The 26,739-nt window shown below is 41.9% G+C and overlaps 1 protein-coding gene across 2 annotated transcripts in view; it reads left to right on the top strand.

Annotated features, from left to right (window-relative positions):
• The window catches only part of PRKG1 (protein kinase cGMP-dependent 1), a 952,768-nt gene that overhangs the window by 599,935 nt on the left and 326,094 nt on the right, over window positions 1-26,739 (top strand). For both annotated transcript variants that reach the window (XM_075072659.1, XM_075072658.1), the window contains exon 4: window positions 13,853-13,958. In XM_075072659.1, coding sequence (XP_074928760.1) covers window positions 13,853-13,958 — 106 coding nt within the window. The remainder of the gene's footprint in view (window positions 1-13,852; window positions 13,959-26,739) is intronic.

Genomic DNA, 26,739 nt, shown 5'->3' with positions numbered 1-26,739 from the left:
TTCAGGTTGGGAGGCTGTCTATAAGCGAGGACAGGCCTGTCTCCCAAGGTCTGTGAGAGTGAGGGATCATCTTTAAGGATAAGTTGTATATCTTTGATGATGCGCTGGAGAGGTTTTAGTTGGGGCTGTAGGTGATGGGTAGTGGCGTTCTGTTATTTTCTTTGTTGGGTCTGTCCTGTAGTAGGTGGCTTCTGGGTACTCTCCTCGCTCTGTCAATCTGTTTTTTCACTTCAGCAGGTGGGTATTGTAGTTTTAAGAATGCTTGATAGAGTTCTTATAGGTGTTTATCTCTGTCTGAGGGATTGGAGCAAATACAGTTGTATCTTAGAGCTTGGCTGTAGACAATGGATCGTGTGGTGTGTCCTGATGGAAGCTGGAGGCATGTAGGTAAGTATAGCTGTCAGTGGGTTCCATTCTATGCAGCCAAAGAAGTGAGCTATAGCTCACGAAAGCTCATGCTGAAATAAATTTGTTAGTCTCTAAGGTGCCACAAGTACTCCTGTTCTTTTTGCGGATACAGACTAACACGGCTGCTACTCTGAAACCTGTCTTTGGATATGGAAAGCGTTACGTTCAGGGGCATAGTCCAGACCAGTGAGGGATGGTGTCAGCACCTATCCTGTAATCCCTAGTGCCCCAAAATGCTCTGTTGCTGTGATTCTTTTGTCAGAATGCTTCCAGCTCAGCAAACAAGCATACAGTATTCTGAGTGTCTGTGTGCTTTTCAGCCCTGGTTCAGTGCTCTGACCCCAGCAGCCTGCCTACATCACAATGTCCCCACTTTAGTCTCTATGACCCAGTTACCACATGCAGGGGAAACACCAGCATGCTCCCAATCCCAAATTTTCCCTATACTGTCTGCCCTGAAGTTTCCATCCTTTTCCTGGAATACTCAGAGAAATAATAATATGAGTTGTTTCCTACTTTTAGAGAGACAAAAGCACATCACGGCTTATTAACTTAACTAGAGTAAATACCCTTTGTTTCGCATACAGATCTGAGTGGTAAACAAGTTTATTAACAAAAGAACATAGCTTAAATGATACCAAGTAGAAGGAATAAAGTTAGAAAGAGTTACAAACAAACAAAAGTAAAACTATGCTTTCAAATAGTTAAGACTGGGATAGACAACCTTTGGCACGCGTGCCAAAGATGGCACGCAAGCTGATTTTCAGTGGCACTCACACTGCCTGGGACCTGGCCACCAGTCCGGGTGGGCTCTGCATTTTAATTTAATTTTAAATGAAGCTTCTGAAACATTTTAAAAACCTTATTTACTTTACATACAACAATAGTTTAGTTATTTATTACAGACTTCTAGAAAGAGACCTTCTAAAAATGTTAAAATGTATTACTGGCACGCAAAACCTTAAATTAGAATGAATAAATGAAGATTTGGCACACCACTTCTGAAAGGTTGCCAACCCCTGGGCTAAGACCTAATTTAAGTAGCTACAGTCTTTGTACAAGGTCCTTACAAATCTTCTATGCCCAGAGACTTTAACCCCCATGGTTGAAGGACCCATCTTTTTCAGCTTGCAGGAGCTCTGGCTCCTTGTGTATGCCCAGCGATGGATGCCAAGATGGCTTCTCCTCTCTCATTTTATATCTTCCCAAACTTACTGTTTTATACCCAGACTCAGGATGTCATCACAGTGTTCTTCCCTTCCTGTGGGCTTCCCATCCTCCAGCTGATTTGTATGTAAATGGGGCTTCCATTGTTTTTGGTCACCAATTTTAAAGCATAATATCATTAAGTATCCATATTTCCTCATATAGCATTAATGCATGCATATCTTTCACAATCATATTCATCACCAGTGTGTCATTAGATTTCAGAAAAGACCTTACTTGGTACCCTTTTATAATACAGTAATATTGTACACAAACAGTTGATTCAATGACTTACTATTTGATGTTCAGATCCCTGGTTTCTATAGCCCAGGTAAAACTTCTCGCTCCTGCTGAGGTGTAGATGACACGCTGTCTAATCCCCTGTGGAGTAACTTTGTTTACCTTATACATAAATAGACCTTCATTGTGTCTTCCCAATGAGCAGGCTGGACAAACAAACAAATACATGTTCCTTTGCAAGGGCAGACTGACTTATGCATTGCTTGCCAAACAGATTTTAAAAACTTAATTCTAGCACATATTCATAACGTTTTGTACATATCCTGTGCATACATCACAGAGGAATATTAATGATCAGTGAGTTATTAGTGTTCCAATGACATGCCACCTTTTAGATGCAGATTATGACAACATTGTGTTAGGTGCAGTGAGTATGTCAGGCATCACCAGACCTGCTGACAGAATGGTGATGTACAAATGGGCCTGTGTGTCACAGTAGGCTAAAAGCTACACTGAGAACATGAACCCCATATACTATCCCAGGCAATGAGAAAATTTCAATTCCAATAAAATATTCAGCTAGTGTAGTAATTTATTTGTGATTGAGTCACTCAGTGATTCTTGGAAAAAACTGAAAGGCTTCACTAAGCAAATGAAAACTGGAATAGATAAGAGATTGTAAGTACTGTATGAGCAGCCTCAAGAATTTAGCTTCTTTTAAAATATTACAACTGTTTAGTGTTTTATCAGTAGGAATTTGTCTGCATGGTGAATCTATTGCAAAATAAACTAGGATGTGAATTTAAAGTACAATAGCTATTCTGCACTAGCTCCTCATATGGACACTCTTATTTTGCATAAAGGCTATGTCAATGCTGCAGCTGGGAGTATGCTTCCCACCTCAGACTGACAGATATGCACTAGCTCTGCCCAAGCTAGTAACCTAAAAATAACAGTGTAGCTGAGGGTAGCAGAGGTGGTGGCTTGGGCTAGCTATCTGAGTACAAATCTGATTCCCCTTCCCTCTCTCCTCCCCCCCCCCCCCGACTAAGTACTTAGCAGCTAGCCTGAGCAGCTGCCTGTGCTACCCCTGGCTACACTGCTATTTTTAGTGCACTAGCTTAAGCAGAGCTAGCTCACATCTATCCATCCAAGCTGGGAAGCACACTTCCAGTTACAGTGTAGACATTCTCTAACCATTCTTTTTTTGTGGTTTAGAACATCCCAAGAGCTATTCTGGGCCGTTTCCCCATGTAGCCAAGTCCTAAATCTTGTGATCCTCTATCCAGCGAGCCCTCTAAGATTTGACTTCGATTGGGAGAAAAATACACTTAAGAAAATTTCATCAGAAAATATAAAAATCGCATTTCTCTTCATATACAGTGTTTGAATAAAGGAAGTTTATCAGGACATAAATTAATTTACATGGACACTAGCATAGCATGTTATCACTTAATCTTTTCAGTTAACTCCACCATTTTATCTTCTTTCTTTGCATTTACCTTTGTGACACTTAGGGTAAGTCTACATTTTGAGCTGGGGGTGTGATTCCTAGTTCAAGGAGATAGAAGCCATCTCTGATCAAACTAGCATGCTTAAAATAGATATAACTGCAATAGTTCAAGCAGCAGGATGGGCTAGTGACCCTGAGAATGTGCCTAGGGTCTTTGACAGGCACATTCTGGGGTAGCCAGTCCATCCCACAGCCTACAGCTACATTCTATTCTTAGGTTTCAGAGTGGTAGCCATGTTAGTCTGTATCAGCAAAAAGAACGAGGAGTATTTGTGGCACCTTAGAGACTAACAAATTTATTTGAGCATAAGCTTTCGTGGGCTAACACCCACTTCTTTTGTGTAGAGACTGTTCGGTTTGGCCCCTCTGCCATGTCCATTGGCCAAACCGGGCAGTCTCTATGCAAAAGAATAAATGGACACAAATCAGACGTCAAGAATTATAACATTCAAAAACCAGTCGGGGAACACTTCCACCTCCCTGGTCACTCAATTAGAGACCTCAAAGTTGCAATACTCCAACCAAAAAAACTTCAAAAACAGACTCTGACAAGAAACTGCAGAATTAGAATTAATTTGCAAACTGGACACCATTAGATTAGGCTTGAATAAAGACTGGGAGTGGATGGGTCATTACACAAAGTAAAACCTATTTCCCCATGCTAATTTTCCCCCTACTGTTACTTACACCTTCTTGTCAACTGTTGGAAATGGGCCATCCTGATTATCACTACAAAAGTTTTTTTTTTCTCCTGCTGATAATAATCCACCTTAATTGACTACTCTTGTTATAGTTAGTATGGCAACACTCATTTTTTCATATCCTCTGTGTAAATATATCTTCCTATTGTATTTTCCACTGCATACATCCGATGAAGTGGGTTTTAGCCCACAAAAGCTTATGCTCAAATAAATTTGTTAGTCTCTAAGGTGCCACAAGTACTCCTTGTTCTTTATTCTATTCGTAGTGCAGTAATTCAATCACAGCTAGACTAAATATGTTTGCTCGAGCTGGAAGGTGATTTCTTTCCAGCTCTGGAAGGTTAACATGACCAGGCACAGAGACTTTGTTTTAGACATTTACTTTGGGACCTGGGTCCTGAGGTAAGGGCCTTTGATTTGTTATTATGTGTGCTCCTTGCCTGAAGCTTCATTAAAGAAGACATATTTCTTTTGACTAGTTTGTTTTGGCTTCTCATTTTCCTGATCTGTGCAATTAGATTCGATGACACCCAGCTGGGGGAAGGGAAGGTAGAGCTCACCTGCAGTGCCACATCTGGCCAAAAACGTGGCTTACCCCATTAGTTAAATGTCAATATTAAATTAATTAATTCATATTTTAACACTAAATTACTCTGAAATGTTTATGTAATCTCTGCAGAAATATATTTTATATACATACTGATATCAGAATAGTATTGTTTAATTAACAGTAGTACAATAACTATCAAATAACAGTTGTCCAACAACTATATCCTTTAAATGCTGTATATTCATTTTGAAAACAAAGATGCATAAAAGAAAGGTGAGTTCTAACTCTAGTCTTTCATACAAGAATAAAAAGGGGGCAATCAACCTTGTGGACTATTACTGTCAACCTCGTATCCCTCCTCCCACACTTCTTTGTGTTCTACCTCAGGCTGTCATTGTTTTCCCCGACATTGTGATATGTGAGAGAGGATCTGGAGAGGGTCTGTTCAGATGCAAAGGCTTCCTGTGTTGATTACACTGGAGGGTGAAGAGACCAAGAAAAATCAATACCAAACTGACTAAGACCCCAAAGCCTGTAAAATTGTATTACCTTCTTTTAACTTAAGCTGTGGGTGAAATCCTGGCTCCACTGTTGTCAATGACAAAATTCCCATTAATTGCAATCGGATAGGGATTTCATCCTGCAGGTCTTACAATAATACAATATGGTATAAGGCCCTGGTGCTGCACAGAGAATCATGAGGGTGGACCTATTTACACAGGTGAAGAGGTCCATCTGCATGCTTATTGGCACAGTATCTTTGACTTACATTTTAACTCTTTGATTCACAAAACTAATGTCCCTGAACATACATATGGATGTCACAGATGGTTATATTGCTCTCTGAAAGTGTGCTGTTATTTGGACATCAAGAAAACTGATGAAAGATGGAATATTATGCTAATCTTTTTTATGGATTCTTTGCTAAACATGATGCATATCCAAGGTTTGTTAAAAGTATATTAATTATGCATTTAAAATTACTTATGAAGAAATAAATAGTTGTGGCTGTTACGCACCTTTTAGGAACTCTGTGAACATTTAAAAAATAACTTCTGATCTCCTAAAATTATGCAAAGGCTATGAATTCTCACTAAAGCCAACAGATTAAAACACATTTTGAGTTTCTAGTTAAGTTATTCTTGAGGTAAAATTTCCAGTGGTGAAGGAACTAAATTTTTTGTACACTCATATCTTACAAAAAGCCTAGCCCAATTTGCCTATGCTTTCCAGAAAAAGTTCACCCTAATATACAATCACAAATACAAAATTTCTGCTTGATTGTTTTACAGTGTTCCTCCTGAGCTAAATGTCAGGTTTATAATGGAACACTTGATTAAACTGTAACCATGGAGAGGTTAGAGTGGCTCCACTGTGAACAGAAAGCTTCAGCTGTATAGTTCAATGCTGAAAGGAGAAACCTATATTAACTTTTAAAATGAATAGCAAGCTGCTAAGAAAATGAAATACATTTTTTGTTCTGTTTTACAAACTAAAATTGCTTTATATGACATATGTATTTCAAAATTACTTTGATATTCTACAACCTAAAATCACAATGACTGTTAGCTTGGAATACTATGTCTGGTTCTGGTGCCCATAATTCAAGAAGGATGTTGATAAACGGGAGAGGGTTCAGAGAAGAGCCATGAGAATGATGAAAGGAGTAGAAAGCATATTTGATAGTGAGAGCCTCCAAGAGTTCAATCTATTTAGTTTAACAAAGAGAAGATTAAGGGGTGACTTAAATATAGTCTGTAAGTATCTACATGGGGAACAAATATTTAATAATGAGCAATCTGACAAAGATATAACACAGTCTGGTGGCTGGAAGTTGAAGCTAGACAGATTCAGATTGGAAGTAAGGTATATATTTTAACAGTGAGGGTAGTTAACCATTAGAACAATTTATCAAGGATTATGGTGGATTATCCATCACTGACAATATTTTTACATCAAGTTTGGATGTTCTTCTAAAAGATATACTCAAGGAATTATTATGGGACTGTTCCATGGGCTGTGTTATACAGGAGATCAGACTAGATGATCACAATGGTCTCTGCTGGACTTAAATCTGTGTATCTATGAAAGTATATTGTCAGCTGTGCTTGTGATACAGAAGTCTATAACATGTTCCAGAGGCCCTGACTGCTTAGAATACCAAGGCAGGGTTTGTGCCTGAATGTCCACAGATGTACAGGGAAGAATAGCAAGGCAGGATTAGTGCCTGAACACCTAATCACGTAATCAGAGGGAATCTAGAAATCTGAAAAAAAAAAGAGACAGTTGCTTATCAGAAGGATGGAATGTCTTTCAGAAGGTTAAGCACACATCCAGTAAACATCAGATTTAGTTCTTTCTCATCTCCAACAATAAAACCTGGAAGAAGAAAACGTTTCTTAACTAATATAATCAAAGTACTGTTGTGGTTGTCATAAGGAGGACATTGTCAGTTGGTATCATCTTGATGTCCAATGTTCAATTAAGTGGACTATATAGAGCCAGAAACTACAGTTTTGAAAGGGGAAAAAATAAGGGAGTGGCTGAGTAGATTGTAATTTCATATGGTTTATAAAATAGTTTCTCTTGTAATTTAACATTAACAAATGAATATTAAAAATGATTTTGCTGAAATGTTTTCCTTACTATCTTCAAAACTTTCTTGGCTTGATTTTTAACTTAATTCTTGGAGTAACATGGTTGCTAAGATTTGGAAGGGAAGTTTTATAAAAGAAATATAGATAAAAAATCATTTGTGGTCTAATTTTGAGAACTGATTAGTAGTTTTTTATAGATTCCAAGGCCTGAAGGGACCATTGTGATTATCTAGTCTGACCTCCAGTGTAACATAGGTGATAGAACTTCCGCAAAATAATTCCTGGAGCAGATCTTTAAAAAGAAAAACAAATTATTGAAGAGTTTGACAGCAAATGATTTCATCATAGCAGAAAATTTTATTTTTCTTTAAATAGCATTAGATTTACACCTTAAAATAGCTTCACATACTTATAAGAATTTTCATTGTTTCTAAGGAACAGGAAGTGGGTGAATGTTTTTAACTCCACAATACAAAATATGGAAAGCTTAATGCAAAATTTGAAGCCGTTTCTTAATCCAACATAAAACGTATGAAATCACAGTCTATCCACTAATTCCATATTCACTCCATCACTATTTTTGCTATACAGCACTATACAGTACCCATACATTCAAGATGCATTGGAAATCTCGGCATGAAAGATAAATAACAACCATACAATGTGCCAAATACAAACAGTTTTGAAATTGCCAGACTGATCAGATCACTTAAATTTTTGAGTTTCTGCTTTTTCATTTCCAAAAGAAAGTGACTGTTTTAGAAGGACAGCTTTTCCTGCTTCTAATGAGTTTATTCCAGCAGGATTCTGCTGAACATAGAGGATGAAACTCAGTGACTCAAATCATCAGCAAAGAATGGAGAACAGGGAGGCATTCTTCAGATTTTTCCTATTAATTTGCTAAACAACATGGGAATCATTCCCTCCCCTTCTCCTGGAGGAGGCAAGTAACCTCCATAAAAATTAGTTATATTACTTGTATCTTTCAGCAGAGAGACTCAAACACCAAGAAAGTAGATGCCAATTTCATATTTGTTTTCTTTTTTTTATTTGACCTATACGGCACTATTTTTAAGGAAATATATTGATAACTATAATAAATAATACCGGGTTTTTTAATATTATGCTCATAGACATGAAAGCACTTCACACAAGAGATCAATATCAATATTCCATTTTACAGATGGAAAAACTAAGGCACAAAGAGGAGAAGTTACTTGTCCAACATCACCCAGCAGACTGTTCATATACATTTGACAACAAAAAGCTAAATATTAAAATGAGCCCTTGAATGTCTGCCTTTAAAGTCAAAAAGACTTCAGATCTAGTCTAAGCATTTACTTCCGCAACACAATTTGGCGAGTCTAAAGCCCTGTAAACACTGCTTATGGTGGTTTCATTATAGGGATAACAGAATTTTTAATTAACTATTGTAACAAGTGAATGTCATTCCTATTGATTAGGACATCATAATAAATAAATAAATAATGGTCACACTACTAACATAACAGACATGTTAACAAAATAAAAATGGAAGTATACTCAATTGTATTATGTTGAAGAGCTGTCATCACTATAGATTGATTGAAGATTTAAATATTGAAGATATTACATTTAAAGATTGAAGATTTAAATATTCATTGCTTATTAACTTAAGGGAATTTCAGGGTCTAAATGATCAGATGATGCACAAATATACTTCTCATTCAAAAAGAGTGATGATTATTTTTTTTTAAAATGTACATTGTTGAAAATCAGCTATCTATGGAAATTGTGACCCTAGCTCAGATCTGCCAAGAATTAAGGGCTGGTCTACAAGAACATTTAGATCACATGAAGCTGGGATGTGACTCCATCATGCAATAGTCTGCTGCATACTAACTGTCCCTGTGGAACTTGCTGATGCACCCTAACAGTTCATTAGTGTGCTTTGATTCAAACCCCATCTACAATATATATGCTCTTATAGACAAGCCCGAAGTCCCAGCAATTTCATTTGTTACCAGCAGTTTCCATTTTCTCTTCCCTTTGGACACAATGTGATGAGTCAGCCACTACTATTCACATGATGTTAGGGTACACGTATAAAATACAGGCTGATGTAAAGACCTATATCTGGGTTGGATTAATTCAGACTGTGTAAATGCAAATGACAATTATGCAAGAATTTTATTGTATTGGTTAATAACCATTAACAGATAAAGTAATTGCTTCCTTGTCTACATGAGGCTTTAATTGTTTTATTTTGCATGTATCTAAAGTGTTTTAATGTGTAATCTGGGAGCATTACTGGCTTTCAGGGACATTTGGTTACCCTAAACATGCAGGGCCTTATTTTTTAGAAGTCATAGGAGTTGTGGATGCTCTGCACTTCTGAAAATGAGATCCACAGAACTATGCACTTACAAAATCATGAGTGAGAATACTCTCTTCTTGTTCGCATTAATATTTTATTTTCATTCTTGGACTCAGACTCATATGGTTTGGCAATATCTGTTGCCTTCAGAATTTCTCTATTTGCAGTTAACTATAATTCTTTACTGTCATTTTATATTCTTATTGATGGTCAACAATTCTGCATTTGAATGAGAACAATGTGTTTCGTTTAGGAAGAGAAATGATGCCTAGCAGAAAGGCAGATCACATTCTCAATTAAATTTGACTAGAATTGGGAATTTGAAGTACATAGGAACTTATTTTGAGAACTCCCAGACAAAAATAAATAAAAGTGGAATTATGGTCGAGAGAACATAAAGTATATTAGAGATATAATTATCTCAAAATCCAAGCATTATTAACTAAGGAAATTCAGAGTTAAGCTTAAACTTAAAAGAAATCCAAAATGTTAAGATATGGAAGTGCACAATTAAGGCACCCAAACAACCTTAACTCTGCTCTGTAGTGACATCATGCAATAACCATATAATTATGATGAAGATACGTAGCGTGTGATGCCAGATGAGATTCAATTGATTTTTGAAGACACATTCAATGTTTTCTCCCTCATGATGTTTAGATGACCTATACTTTATATGAAGGCTTGAGCCCTTTTTACTGATCACAGATTACCTGCACATCTCCCTACTTGTTGAATTAATCTAGAATCATAGAATCGTAGTACTGGAAGGGACCTCATCTAGTCTAGTCCCTTGCACTCATGGCAGGACTAAGCATTATCTAGACCATCCCTAACAGGTGTCTGGAGATTTTTAAGAGCAAGTTAGTCAATGACAGAGATTCCACAACCTCCCTAGGCAATTTATTCCAGTGCTTACCTATTCTGACAGTTAGGAAGGTTTTCCTAATGTCCAACCTAAACCGCCTTTGCTGCAATTTGAGCCCATTGCTTCTAGTACTATCCTCAGAGGTTAACAAGAACAATTTACCTCCCTCCTCCTTATAACAACCCTTTATGTACTTGAAAATCATTATCATGTCCCCCCTTAGTCTTCTCTTCTCCAGGCTAAACAAACCCAATTTTTCAATCTTCCCTCATAGCTCATGCTTTCTAAAGCTTTAATCACTGGTTTTGCTCTTCTCCGGACTTTCTCTAATTTGTTCACTTCTTTCCTGAAATTTAGCACCCAGAATTAGACATAATACTCCATTTGAGTCCTAATCACCATGGAGTAGATTGGAAGAAAAACTTCTTGTGTCTTGCTTACAACACTCCTGCCAATACATCCCAGAATGATGGTGGTGTTTTGTTTTTTTTTTGTGAACAGTGTTACATTGTTTACTCATATTTAGTTTGTTATCCACTATGATCCCCATATCCTTTTCTGCAGTATTCTTTTCTAGGCAGTCATTTCCCATTTTGTATGTGTGCAACTGATTGTTCCTTCCTAAGTGGAGTACTTTGAATGTGTCCTTATTGAATTCCATCCTATTTATTTCATACCATTTCTCCAGTTTGTCCAGATTATTCTGAATTTTAATCCTATCTTCCAAAGCACTTTCATCCCCTCCCATCTTGGTATTTCCACAAACTTTATAATTATACTCTTTATGCCATTATATAAATCATTGATGAAGATATTGAACAGAAGCAGAGCCAGAACTGATCCCTGCAGGACCCCACTTGATATGCCCTTCCAGCTTGACTGTGAAACCATTGATGATTACTCTCTGTGAATGGTTTTCTAACCAGTTATGCACCCATTTTATAGTAGTTCCATCTAGATTGTATTTCTTTAGTTTGTTTATGAGAAGGTCATGCAAGACAGTATCAAAAGCTTTACTAAAGTCGATATATACCATATCCACCACTTCCTTCCCCCCTCTCCCCCTAAGGCTTGTTACCCTGTCAAAGAAAGCTATTAGGTTGATTTGACATGATTTGTTCTTGATAAATCCATGCGACTCTTACTTATCACCTTATTATCTTCTAAGTGTTTGCAAATTGATTGCTTAATTATTTGCTGTGTTATCTTTCCGGGTACTGAAGTTAAGATGACTGTCCTGTAATTTCCAGGTTGTCCTTATTTCCCTTTTTATAGATTGGCACTATATTTGCCATTTTCCAGTCCTCTGAAATCTCTCCAGTCTTCCATGACTTCTCAGAGATAATCACTAATGGTTCAGATATCTCCTCAGTCAGCTCCTTGAGTATTCTAGGATGTAGTTGATCAGTCACTGGTGACTTGAAGACATCTAACTTGTCAAAGTAATTTTAACTTATTCTTTCTGTATTTTAGCCTCTGATCCTATCTCATTTTCACTGGCATTCTCTATGTTAGACGTTCAATCATTACTAACCTTTTTGGTGAAAACTGAAGCAAAAAAATCTGTTAGCACTTCTGCCATTTCCACATTTTCTGATATTGCCCCCACCCCCTACTGAGTAACGGGCCTACCCTCTCTTTGGTCTTCCTCTTGTTTCTAGTACATTTGTAGAATGTTTTCTTGTTACCCTTTAGGTCTCTAGCTAGTTTAATCTCGTTTTGTGCGTTGGCTTTTCTTTGTCCTATAGACTAATCTAATGTGAAAATAATAAAAAAATTTCAACATGGCCACTACAGCACTGCAGGTGTGTATTTTCTCATAAATATTTGAGCTGGTATTTGTGATGCTTTTGCTTTCAGCAAATATTATAGTTGATAAAACTTACAAATATTAATGTTTGTGAATTAAAGGAGATGTGACTATCAGCTAAGTGATTTGATGGCTTTTATTCACAAGAATATTTGTGAATTCTTTATTCCTAATTCCATTTCCGATTGTCTCTCTCTACTGGATGTGAAGTTTGCTTGAGTTACTTCCCAAAAGCAAAAGTAGAAGTGGTGCTCTTTAAAGAGGAAATCTGCTTCCCTATGTATTCTTATTTAAATGCAGCACCATTATAAATTTTTGCATAACCAAGTTTCTAAGTTAATGTATGTAAAATGAAACTTGAATATATTGTCTAAACCAAGTCAGAGTTGATACTCTCACGGGACCATTTTGGAGCCTGCATCTGTGCTTTCACTTCAAGTGAAAATACAACTTTAATATGACAACTTCTTTTCCTCTCTCACATTGAACACTATTTTGTAAGACAGTACAATTGTCTGAACATACAACAGCAGTAATACTTTTTATTGTAATGAACATTTTCTGAAGTCACTGTTAATCTTTCACAAATAATTTCTGTGAATGATCATTTAATCTGTCTACAGCAGGGATTTTAACAATATCATACTATAGGTGCTTCTTAATACAAAGGTTGTCTCATGGCCACTGTACAGCCACCTCAGCTCCTATTTGAAGTTGTGTAGACCCTTTTCCCTCTCATTTATGATTGTGAGACCTCCCTGTGGCAACTACAGCATTTGCCTCTGAAGAAAAATATTTAATTCAGTTTTAGCTGTCTCATAATTCAATTTGACAGATGAGAATAGGAAAGAGTCAGCACCATGAGACCAGCCAGCTCTCTGAGGATGAATGAAAGTGCTTTGTGGACTACAAGTGTTCCTCATTCCCTAGTTGGGGACTTCTGCTATGAAGTATATGATGTGTTTTAATAATCCATGATTGAGCAATATTGGAATTTGTCATAGACACTGAAACCAAAGGTTTGGGGGTAAATCCTCATTAAAGTAGGTTTCTCCATCCCCTTTAAAAGTGTTCTTACATCAGGGTATAGTATGATAGGGTTCTTGAAAAACCCTTTGATGCCAGTGGAAATTTTACCATTTACTTTGATGGCAGTAGGATCAAATTCTACTTAATTTTGTTCCCTCTAAATCATGGATAAGTCTAAAACAATTTTCAAATCATGTGGTATTAGTAATTGTGTATACGATATAACTTATTGTAGTGATTAACGGAGTCCTTTTTGTTCCTTTCATTCACCATACACTGTTAAAACTTCCTATGTGCATTTACACCAACACTTTCCGCTGACACAGTTCTTCCTAAGGCATTTTTCCGAAAACCCACATACCATGATGAGATCTTTGAGTAAAATTAGATCTATTTTTGGATCATGCATGTTCAGTCCATTGCCCAGTAGATTATTTTTATGTTAATAGTTCAAGTTTGTAAAAGCTAGTAATTTCCATGTTCTCATGAATAATTAATTTCCTCTGCAGTTCACAAAAGTTTTTCACATTTGAGCTTTGCTAATTAAATTTTCCCCTTGTCTTGTTTTTTCCAGCTCTCGTAAATGTGAAACTTTGGGCTATTGATCGGCAATGTTTTCAAACAATAATGATGAGGACAGGCCTCATCAAGCATACTGAGTATATGGAATTTTTAAAAAGGTATGGCACATGTTTACTTTTTGAAAAATACATTAAAACTCCTGTCCTCACTTATGGCTTTTGGTGAGTGCAGTGTATTGATTGTCTCCTCTCTTCTAATGTGTTGTTAAACCACCTATACACCATATCATACAGAAAAAAAGGAGGACCACTGGAGACAGTAGTCTCATTACTGTTAATTTCTTCTATTTGTAAGTTATTAGTTTGCATCATCATTTGCAAAGAGAACCATATCAGAACTGCACCAAAACACAGTTTGCATTTTAAAAGACCGAACATTTATGAGTCATTCAAAACTACCTCATTAAAGAAAATACATGTCAAAGAAATGAATTATAACTTCCCAGTAGAAAAAAAAAATCTAGTTTGTATGCTGTTTAGGAAATCATTCAATTTAAAGGACATTTTTGTTTCTCTGTCGAACAGATGCAAAGGCAAGTGAAACAAAGTTTTTTTGTGTAGGCTTCTATGTGGAATGGATCAGTTGACTAACATAAAGGAGTCATAAAGTGATGACTTCTCCTTCAAACCTGAATTTAATCTTACAAATTTGATTCAGTTCCTGGAGCCATCTCAAAGCATCATAAATCTGCTTTACTTTAGTAATGCATAATTGCCCAATAACTAAGTATATTATGGCAATAAAGAATGAAGTCAGTTTTATGTTGATGTTTAAAAGGCCAAACCCTGCAGTTCTTTTTCTGGAAAAATTACCACCTGAGGTCAGTGTGAGATTACAGGTAGGAATTTAATCACTAAATACTTCATCACATGTTTTTCCCAGACAGTAACCTTTCCCATAGACTTTAGTGCTACTGAATCATTTCCATTCCAATCCTGATCCCTGTCACTGTGTGTCACATACAAGGAGCTGGTGAGAGAGTGGATGCTATGACTGAAGTGCTGAATAAATACATGGTGGAATCACCATTTCTCTACTCCTCATAAAGTTTTGGGTGAGTAGGGACTGTTGGATTTGGTCTTTTCCAAAAATAAGTGAATTTTATATAATTGTTGTTTTTGATTTTTTTTCTTTTGCTTTCAGAAGTAATCATGACTATTTCAGTAATTTTATGATTAAATTTATTTACAAGGTATTTCCAGACCATAGTTATATTATATCTTTTTTCTTTAAAGACCCTTTAATTAAATGCACTATGATACAGATGTCTCTCATTCAGATGTCTCTTTACAATGTCTCTCATTCTTTTCACTTTTCATATTTCTGTCCTTTCTTTCTACAAACATTGTATCATTTATCTCTTTGTTTCATTTGTGACAAGATGGCTGATGTTAGTACGGTGAGTCCTGCGCTTTTCTTGGTGTGGGGCTAAGATGCCACCCTTTGCCCCTGCTCTTGGGGCACCGAGGGCCCCACCAGTGGCCCGGGAAGGTGGTAAAGGATAGAAGCACGGGAGGGGTCTGGGTTTGCTCCTTACTCTGAGTCCTAGCCCCTCTCAACCCCTGTGGGTTCTTACTTTCTCTCCCCTTGGGTGGGGTACCTTCGGTCCTTAAATGCAGGAGGAGGGAGTCTCCCTCCCCTGCTGGGGCAGGGTCTCCCTTACTCTGTTTTCCTGATCCTCCAAGTCTCACAGCACCTCTCCAAGCTCCAGTTCTCTCTCTTTCTTCCTTCTCCCCCACTGCCTGAAGCAGGGGGTTTTATTAGGCTGCTAACAGGGCCTTAATTGACTACAGGTGCTCCAGTTAACCTGTAGCAGCTCCCCCAGTTTACAGGGAACCACGCCTTAATTAGGGCTTATATACTTCCCCTCTACCACTCTCCCACTGCTCTCTGGTGTTCCTGTATCACAATTATGCCTCATGAGGCTTTATCTCCTTTTTAAGGTTTTACCCATGCATGGAATGTTACCATCTTTACAAAAGTTTACTTGAGACAGAAAACAAAATCTCTAAATTATTGTCACCATATTGAAGATTTTTCTAAAATCATGAACCCAGATGTTAAATGTTGCCCTACTGGGTTAGAGAAGCAAATGAATTTAAAATCAGTTTTGAAGTTAGGGCTTTTTGATTCTTTTTCAAAGCAGAAGCTATATACATGTTAAGCTTTTAAGCTTTGTGCTTTAATAGAGCTTTTCAAGAAGATTGTCAAGATTAATTTGGATGCACGTTTTACAGAGCCTGCCCAGCTTTAATTTGAGGGTCAGCAGTGTGAGATAGAAATTGAAAAGAGCTTTTTCATACTATTTCTGAGCTTCTTTCTTGCAGTCCATTACAGGGTGATGCACTGTATATTCGTTCTTGTTGGGGATGATACTAAAAGCAGGCAAATATATTTTTCTTTAAAATTTGATATTTAGCATTATTGCAGATGTTTCTATATGTTCATCATTTATAGCATGACAAGATATTTGCATAAATATCAATTCATTTCCCACTTTTATCTCAAGCTCAACACAAGTAAAATTCTAGTTTTTCAGTTTTTTATTTTTAATGAAACATGCAGAACGTTGTGTTTTAAGCTGTATCAATCTTCATTTTTTTTAATGAAACTTTACTTTAAATCCCCAAGATGAAGGTCTGAAGGCATCCTCAGCAGTTTTCGTTTGCATAGCTTTTGTTACTAAATGGATTGTAAAAAGCTCTTGTTAAAAAAACACAATGGCAATTCTTCTGATACAAATTTTGAAGTGGAACCTGTTCACATGAACTCAGTAATAATAAAGTATTATTTTATGGTTTGGTGTTATCAAAAAGTTACAGTTCATTGCTGTGACATTACAGCCATGAAATATGGATGACATTTTTCATCTTAACATAGTTTTACTTAGCAGAAAAATGTAATAGAAACTATGCTTTTGGTGAATAAATTAAAATATTATACTCACAATTTGATCTACCTGAAATCCACTGTGTTCCAGATTTTTTTCTTTAAATAATGTTTCCCCCTTTAAACCATATTGTCTCAAGTGGTTGGTCAATATTCGGAGCCTGGCTGGGTTGTTTTCATTAGCAGAAGAAGCTGATGATATGAGCCAGGTTTTTTTTTATTTTTATTTATTTTTGGTGCAATCCTATTTATTTAAAAAGAATGAACACACGGTCCTGTTTCTCTGAATACCAGAGGAACAAACAAAAGGAGGCAGTTTCCTTGTTCAGAAATCCAAGTCTGCCTTTCCAGAAAGTATTAGATTTCCTTTGGACATTTCTCTTGGCTTTCTCACTGGGCCACACTTACCATTGTTTTTTTTGCATTCTTCTCACTTCCGCTTGGCTTTCTAGTTGCTTTCTGCCTCTTGTGCACATAGCTGCAAACAGTCCACCAGCCCTTGTATTGGATTTGCAGTCAGTCCCCAGGGAACCCCTCAGCCCACATGGTTTAGCTTCTACTCAGGCCTTGTCATGCTGCTGAGGCCTTGAGTGGTGGCTTTTATAGTTTCAGCTGTCACCACACAAAAGGGCATTTTATTTCTCCTTCCATTTAGCCTGAATGAAAGGTACATAGTAACACCCATCTGCTTTAACCAGGTCTTTCATTGATGGCAACCATTAACACTTCCCAGTACAACAATAATATCTTATTCAGCTGATAACTTTTTAAAATAGCAAATATTTTATAGGACGTGCAGAAAGATTTTTGTGCCCATTTGTGAGTCTTATCCTTCTAATCTGTAGTAATTAACACATGCTGTTTCCCTAAATTGTGTGCATCATAGAAGGAGATAAAATGAATCCATGCTGGTTTCTATAGCACCAGAAAGAAAGTAGAAAATAAATGCTTGCCAAATAAAAAGGGAAAAATCAGCATGGACATAACCGTTACTTATCTTTTTGAGGTGATGTTGGTGGAAAGAGTTTTTCTTTTACTTTTTTCGCTGGTTTGTTACTGGTTTTCACAAAGAAGAGATACATTAATACTAACGACTCAGAAGTTTTAGTGATAGTACCTTTTTGAGTTACTGCAGTGAAACCATGTACGTATGGCATAGTGTGTGTGCATTTTTAAAACAGTTTGGATAGCGTATTTGATTTTGTATAAATCAGCTACAGAATACATTTGGTAAAGGATCAGTAAATTCTGTCTTTCATAATTGATGGCTATTTATGAGAAACTAGACTGTGAATCTGTTTCTTTTGATCCCTCAAGTCAATGGGGAAAGTTTGCAGTTCATTTCCTGGAAGTAAGATGGTTGGATCCTGCAGCCCTTGCTCTCTGAGGCCTTTTCAGGCCTATATTTACATATTTGTATGTATGCAAGCGTAAAAGTTACATCAGTTATTCATTTATAAACATATGGCTCCAGCAGTTCATGGTATGTCTATAAATATATGCTCAAGGAAGGGATTTTCAAAACTAAGGGGCAGGTTCTCAGCTTGATTTCAATAGAGCTATGACCATATACCAGCTAAAGCTCTTCCCCATTCGCCCTGATTTTGCAGCTTGTTGTCTGTGATGTCAGAGATCTGTGTAGACTCTAAGCTCATCCCTCCTGCATCTCATAACAGGGTCAGGGCCAAAGTTCATAACAAAAATCTAACTAATGTTTAAAATGTATATACCAAAAATGGTTCATTTTGACTTTCAGTTCTGCATATGCAGCAATTACTTATGTCATAGTTCTTCTGCTAAGGATTTTATTCTTTCATAATTAATTTGCATAGTTTAGTAAATTATTTGCTGTATATTTTATTTTATTTGTAGTTATATATTTCTGTATTAACATAATGATCCTCAATGAGGGCTACATCTTCACCAGAATCAAGTTTAAAACTTAAACTTTTTATGGATGTATTTAACAAGTAAAAATCTATTTCTCCACTATTTCAAAGCTTACAAACAGCTGTAGGAATTTTCAAGCTTGTTAAAAAAAAAAACAAACTCATTTTTAGGCAGGAAACAAGTAGAGGACACATCTGTTCAAAAAGTAAATATTTCAGAAAATTATTTTGTTGTGAAAACAGATTACAATGGAAATTAAACTATAGCAGGAATATACAGCTTCTTTTATAAAAATATACACTAGGTAGAAGTCAAATTATAAAAGTTTTTAGTAGTAGCACAAATATCTACTTCCCAATAGATTAGAATGTCTTGGAAGTATAAATATTGTACTTTTATAAAAACTATCTAAATGTTCCATGAAAGAGGCCTAAATGTTCCGGTCCATTGTATAAACACTGAGTCATCCAAGAGTCTGGAACAGATCCTAAGAATAAACTATACATGTTCTCTGTAACCTTTAAAGGAAGGCATCTGACTTTAGGATAGGAAGGTTAAAGGAAGTTATACTCAAAAACCTTGATTTCTTATAAATAAACTCCAGGTATAATACTAACAGACAATAAAAAAGAAAATGAAAATCAGTAATGTCGTGTCATTCAGAAGATTTCATGTTCTGGCTTTGCAACATTAATGTCACCACTGTAATGTTACTAAAGCAATGCATGTTTGCTATTTAATACTCTGTTATACCACTCTTTCTTGATATTTATCCCAATCCACAAAATGATCATTCTGTATCTGACATCTGTCCTCATCCTCAAAGGAAATCTGCACAACACCTTCAAAAGATCAGGCTGGGAGCTTAAATTCAGAACTTTGCTAGATGCGAAAAATCATGGTCTTAATAAAGACATTAGATTTATGGCTTATTACAACAATCCGAAACCCATTAACCTCCTTTTTTTGTCCTTTGACCGCAGAGGTGTTAGAGAGGCACTTCACCTTGAATGGTCTCTTATATTATTTGTTAATTATTTATGCTAAATAATCTGTTCCACCTTGTATTTATCTGAGACACTCTGAGTGTCTTTCCCAGACCTGCAGAAGAGCTCTGTGTAGCTCAAAAACGTATTTTTCATCGACAGATGTTGGTCCAATACAAGATATTACCTCACCCATCTTGTGTCTCTAATTTCCTGGGACCAACATGGCTACAACAACACTGCACAGAAATCTACATAGTCATTGAGGTACCAGCAATTAAAGAATATTCTCTTACTACAGATACCAACCTAACTAAGTCACTCAGAAGCATTTTAGCCAAATTAATAATGACTATAGTAGCATGAAAAATTCTGCATATAAACTGGAAGAAAAATTGCCTTTTCACCAGACTTTTGGGAAAGTAAAAAAAAAAAAAAAAAAGCAAATTTCTGCTGGTGCTGTATTGTATCACCATAAATGAAAAGCAAGTATTCCCAGTGAAACTATGAGGTATGGTCTGTGTATAATTATTTTAATTAAAACTGGAAACACACAGACACACATGCACAAAATACCTAATCATGTATAATAAACATCAAATATTAACTAAAGTGCCATTAAACTATAAAAAGGAAATGGTGACCCTAAATGAGAGAAGATTTGGGTCAGAGAGACTATTAAATAAAGGGAGAAATCCACTAGAATTATTCATAGCCTGAATTTGTAGCCCCACAATAAAATCCTTCCAGAAACCTCAGAACAAAAAGTTAGTGATTCATATACAGCAAATCTAGCTATCAGTTTCAAGTGTGTGACCAAATATTTCAACATATTAATGGTTTCTTCTATATCAAACATATCTAAAGGTTATTTTACTTAGATAAAGTAAAAATATGATGTTGGCACTGATGCTGGAAAGACTTAAGCATGTGCTAAACTTTTCAGATAGAGAGGAATCCCAGGAGCTTCACTGGGGTTCCTCACAGAGTGTAAAGTTAAGCATATGCATACATCTTAGCAGACCTTAGCCCTTTATTTTCTTTTAGATAATTCATATATTTCAGCTACTGTTACCAAAAATAGGCATGTTACAGGAGAAGAGGCACCCATTTTAGTTTTGTAGTTCTCAAATTAGCTTTATACTGGTACCACAAGTCTGTATGGGATTGTGAAATGGAATGCTAAACTGTATTATACTGTTCTGTCGCTATGTGTATAATGTATCTTAAACTCACAACAGATAAGCATTGCGTTAAAGGATCTTATACTGAAATGTCTGGTGTATCTCATTGTGAAGGAAGCTCTGGTACAGAAGCCTGATTGCTAGTAGTGGTCATGCAATGTATATGACAAGCTGTACATGATATGATGGCAGAAGTAAAAAATGCCAGAGGAGAACAGAAACAAGAAAAACAGCAACAAAAGTTGCAGACAGAATGGAAGCAACAAAGGTTTCAGGATCCTATCAGTATGCTACGCCTCAGTGTGCCATAGACCTTTAGCATGGCCAGCATGAAAGCAGTATTTTGCAGGATTTTGCATTGCTACAAAATGCTGCCAGGAAACTGGAAATGTCCAGGTATCTTTAATGTATGCTATGGGGAAGCAGGCAGATACTCTTTAAATCCTTTACCTTTAATGAAGACAGTTACAAAGATGATTATGAAAGGGTTCTATGTTTGATGTATACTGTATACCTCAGAGAAATGTGGGTTATTTTCACCAGAAAATTCAGAAAGCAAAGAAAAATGCTAAACCTTTTGTAAGAGCTTTGCACGCATTGTCAGAACACTGTGATTTTGGGACAGCAAAACTTGAAAATGTCAGAGACAGGCTGGCTATTGGGTTAAGAGACTAGAACCTTTTGCAACAACTCTAGTTAAAGACAGATCTCTACTGTGACAAAGTTCCTCCTCTACCTTGGTGGGTCCTGCGCTTATTGGCGGATTTGTTCACCTCAGTGATCTTCCCCTCTTGTGGAACCCACAGTCTGGGTCAGCTCCTCCTGTGTCTGATCAGGAGTTGGGAGGTTTGGGGGGAACCGGGCCGCCCCTCTACTCCGGGGTTCCAGCCCAGGGCCCTGTGGATCGCAGCTGTCTATAGTGCCTCCTTGTAACAGCTGCATGACAGCTACAACTCCTGGGCTACTTCCCCATGCCTCCTCCAACACCTTCTTTATCCTCACCACAGGATCTTCCTCCTGGTGTCGGATAACGCTTGTCCTCCTCAATCCTCCAGCAGTACCACTCTCTCACTCTCAGCTCCTTGCTTCTGCTCCCAGCTCCTCACACACCGTCCTTCTCCGCTGCGCTCCTCCCTGCCTGACTGGATGAGCTCCTTTTTAAACCCAGGTGCCTGATTAGCCTGCCTTGATTGCTGCAAGTGTTCTAATTAAAGTAGCTATCTCCCACTGCTTCTAGAAAGTCTTAATTGCTCCAGGTGCCTTGATTAACCTGAGCAACTGCCATTTGGTTACCAGGTCCTAGGGATTTGTTTAGCCTGGGGCTAACATACCTGTGAGGAACAGAACCCTGCTTTCTCCTGGGGCCAGGAGTAGCTCCTCTCCCTTCGACGCTTCTGCTGTGGAGGAAAGAGGAGAGGGCTGCTGTGCTGTTCTGCTGGCTGCCCTGGGCCTCGTGCTGCTGCTGCTGCTGTTCCTGCTGCTGCTACTGCTACTGCTGTTCCTGCTTCTGCTGCTCTCCCTGGCTGGCTAGACGACACCACCCACCCCTCTCTCTGCTATCAGCTTGCTGGCTGGCTAGTAGTTTCCCCCCTCCTTGGTTCCTGCTGTTACTCCACCTACAGCCCTTGAGGGGGGGGGGCTGCTGGCTGCTTCCCAGAGAGGGGGGTGTGAGGGACCCCTCTTGTTGCTGAGGACACCTTCTGAGCGGGGTCCCTCCTGCCTGGAGACCAGACCACCACCACCTGGAGCTGCTGGGGCTGCTGTGGCAGTTGCTGGCGAGCTGTTGGAGCCCGAGGAGGTGAAGGAGGAGGAGAAGACCGCCTGCTGATCAAGACCACGTGAAGACCACTGTGGAGGGGTATTCCTGGACTGAGTCTTTTTCTCAACCTGTGCTCTTGTGGTGGGTTTGGACTGAGTCTGTTGGACACCGGGGTGTGGGGGAGCCTGCCCCGGTCCATCTGTGTTCCTTTCGCCCCACCACCTCGTTGCCCCCTCCACCACCCCTGCTGGCTGTTTTCCTTCGCCTTGGACTCCTGCCTCTGGGACTGAGCTGCTCGCCTGACCACCACGCCCACTTCCATCGTTTGGGCCTGCAGCAGCAGCAGCCTATAATTACTGACTTTGCACAAGTGCCTGTGGGCGCACCACCTTCCCCCTCCCCCTGACTGGCCCCTTCCTTTTTTGTCCGCCCCACCTATTTCCCTCTGTGGCCCTGCTAGTTTTGCCCCAGCCCTGCAGCTATCCCCGTGGTCCCTCTGCCCATTCCCAGCTAGCCCTTCTCCCCCCACCTGTGCTCCCCAGCCCTGATTGGTCCCTCCCCTCGTGCGCCCACGCCCCCCCCCATGCGCTTGTGCCCTTCCCCCATTTTGAGTTTTCCCTTGTTCACTGCACCCCCCCCATCTGCCATTGTCCCCCCTGATCCCCTCAGTGCAACTGAGAGCCGGAACTCCCCTCTGCGTCGGTGGCCCTGTCACCCTTCCACCCCTAGGTCCTTGGTTGCCCCCGCCCCTTTAGCTTCCCTTTCTGGCCCTCCTCCCTGTGCCTGCAGCCTAGCGGGGAGGGTGGTCGCCTCCTCTCCTCCCCTCCCCTCGCTGTTTGTCCCCCTCCCCGCTCTCGTTATGGCGGGGGACGCGCGGGGGAGGCCCCACGCGATGCTCCCACTGCCCCCTCCTCACCTCCCCCATGTCCACTGCCCTAGCCTCCACCTCAACCGCCGCTGCCGCTCCACCTACCACCGCCCCTGCTGGGGCACTGGGCAGCGGCGAGTACGGGGAGACCTCCGCTGCTGCCACGTCCCTCCCCCTTCCGATTCGGGGGGAGCTCCCCAGCCGGTGGGAAGGGTCGGGGTGGAAGAAGGGTAAGGGCCCCGCTAAAAAGGCAGGCCCTCCATGGCGGAACCTGCCCCCCCACTGCCGCAGCCCCGCTCCCGGCTGCGGCATCCCTCCGCTATTCCCTCCACCAGCTCTGCGGGTGTCCCTCCCCCGGCCCCCAAGGCATACGCCCAGGTGGCGGGCGGCCCCCCCGCCTGCCACCGCTCCTCCGACCACCGCTTCCACACCATCTACAGTGGCCGGGGACCCTTTCCCACCTTGACCAGGAAGCACGGTCCGTTGCCTCCTGGTGCCCGCTCGCCCCACGTGGAGACCTACGTGCGGGCGTTGGCGAGGTGTGGGGCCCACGGCCATCGTGGCGGCCTCCAAAATGTACGGGAAGGTGGTCTTCTTCCTCGCATCGGAGGCCGCCGCCCAGGAGGCGGTAGAGAGGGGCCTAGCGTAGGGGCGCGTGTTCGTCCCCCTGGAGCCGTTGGAAGACCTGGGGGTCCGCTTGGTCCTGACCTCCGTCCCTCCTTTCCTGCCCAATGCCGCCCTGTTGCCCGCCCCTTCTGCCCTGGGGCGCCCCATCTCCGTCATCAGCCCTCTCCCCTTGGGCTGCAAGGACCCCGCCCTCCGTCACGTCCTCTCGTTCGCCGGCAAGTGCAGCTTCAACTGCCGCCGGGGCGCGTGGCGGGAGGCGCTCGAGGGGTCCTTTCTGGTCCCCATACCAGGGGCCACTACCGGGTGCACTACTCGACGGGGGAGGCCCGGTGCTACCTCTGCCGGGCGATGGGGCACGTCGGAGGGATTGCCCCTTGGCCCAGCACGGAGGAGCGTCCGGACCCCTGAGCCCCGCACGGTGCCGGCCTGTCATCGCCGCACCCCTGGCCGCCCGGCACCCGAAGCTGCCCTCCTCTTCCTTCTCGGTCCATCGCTGTAGAGGAGGTGCAGCGGGGATACCGCCGGGACGTGGAGAGGGCTCATCCCAGGGGAATCTTCCCTCACTTCTGCCGTCCCACCACTGCCTCCTGGAGTCCCTGAGCCATTGCCCTTGCCCCCCGATCCGACCCCTGTTAGCCAGCCCCGGATGATGCCATGGAGGCTGGTCCTTAGTGCAGGGAAGCGGGGCAAGCGGAAGGCTCGAGTCTCGTTACAATCCTGCAGATTCGGAGGCCCCCGGAAGAGCAGGAAGGGGGGCGCCGATGACGAGCCTTCCGCCTTGCCCCCTGATGACTCCACTTTGTGGTGCCGGCTGGGGACATCGTGGCAGCACCGGAGGGTAACGCCCCCCCTCCTCGGGTCCCTTCCCGTGGAAGCCCCCAAGGGAGCCTCTCTCACCCCCCTCCCACTCAACGTCTCTGCGAGTGCCGAGGTGGGTGTCACCTCGGGTGCTAGCGAGGAGGGCCCTGGGGTGGTGGAGGGCGATCTCCCTTCCATCTTTTGAGAGATCGAGGCCCTGGGTCTGACCCCAGTCACGCAGGGGGAGGACGACCCTCTGCCAGCGGCCTCGATCTGGGCGACCTCACCCCGTCCCCCTGTCCCCGAGTTCCTTTCCCCTTACCGCTGCTTCTGCTCCCACTCTGAGGGTCCCCTGGATTCTCCATCGACCGCTGCGGGTGGCCCTCTGTGCTGGCCGCCGAGCCATTAAGGCGACGGCCAGTGCCCCGCTGCCGGGACCCGGTTCCCAGGGGTATCCTCTTGGTGTGGAGAACCCGCCCTTTCCTAGGCGGGGACCCCATTGACGAACATCTATCTCCAGATGCCGAGGCTGCCAACACGTGCCACTCTGGCTGCGCCCGGCATCATTAGGGGTCCCCTCCCACTTCCCAGATCCCTGAGCCTGACCAGAAGGAGCCACCGTCCAGTGGCTCACCAATAGGGGCTCAGGATCCCGTCTCTGCCCCCTTCCCAGATTCTCTCCCTGATCCCCGCCCTACTCCTGTTAGCCCTGTCCTTGTCCCCCCACTCCTGTGATGCCAGTGCCGCCCCTGGGAATGCCCCCAGGGTGTGGCTCCGCTGGTTTTTTCTTTCCCGACCCACCAGGGCTGCTGTTCTCCTTCCGCCACCCCTGTTGAACCGGGGAGCGGCGGCGGGTCGCGTGGCGTCGGCCCATCGGACGCCACGTAGGGGGTCTGCCCCCTGCCTGCCCGCTCGTGGGCCACGGGGCTGTGACGGGGCCCCACTGGGGACAGTCATCGATCAGTGACCCCGCCCCCCATGCGCTGAGGGAGGAGCTGCGGGAGTTCCTCGACGACGTCCGTGGCTCCCGTAACAAAGTCCATCTTGCGCTCCAGCGCTGGGGGGATTTCCATCAGTCCTCCGGGCCGCGAGGGCCCTCATGGGGGAGGGTAAGAGGACCGGAAGCAGGCCGCCGCGGCCCTACCACGGGTCCGCCTCTTCCGTGACTCGTTAGTCACCTATGGGGTAGGTCACGGATTGCTGCGGCGCGGCCTGCCGGAGGCTGTGGGCGTGTCTGCTGGCGAGGATCCCCCCAGCCCTCCTCATGCACCGATCATCTTTGCCACGTTAAACACCCGGGCTGTAGATGGGTCTCCGCAGGAACCAGGTGCTCTCCTACCTCCGGGAGGGGGGTTACTCTGTGATTTTCCTCCAGGAGACCCATACGATCCGGCCGCTGAAGCTTAGCTGGCGGCTGGAGTGGGGGAACGAGCTACTTTAGCCACTTCTCGGTTTGCGCGGCTGGGTGGCGACCCATGTTCTCCCCCGACCTACGGCCCGAGGTGCTGGGGTCGCTGAGCTGCTGCCGGCCGCCTGCTGCACTCCGGGTCCGCATGGAGGGCTTGTGTCAATCTCGTCAATGTTTATGCCCCGACATCGGGCCTGGAGAGGTTGCGTTTTTATCAGCAGGGCGTCCCCTTCCTCGGTCTCCTTGATCCTCGTGAGTGCCTGGTCCTGGGAGGGGATTTTAATACCACCCTTGAGGAACGGGACCGCTCGGGACCGAGCAGTGCCCGGCCGCCGCGGGACGTCCTCCGGAGATTGTCGAACGCCACTCCCTGGTGGACGTCTGGCGCGACCACCACCCGGACGACGTTCGACGTTCACCTTCGTCCGGGGAGGGCCATCGGTGCCACTCCCGGCTGGACCGCATTTATA

The sequence above is a fragment of the Chelonoidis abingdonii genome, chromosome 15 (genome assembly GCF_003597395.2).
Source record: "Chelonoidis abingdonii isolate Lonesome George chromosome 15, CheloAbing_2.0, whole genome shotgun sequence".
Lineage (NCBI taxonomy): Eukaryota > Metazoa > Chordata > Testudines > Testudinidae > Chelonoidis > Chelonoidis abingdonii.
Note: the sequence above shows the minus strand (reverse complement) of the source record. Positions and strands in the feature narration are given on the sequence as shown.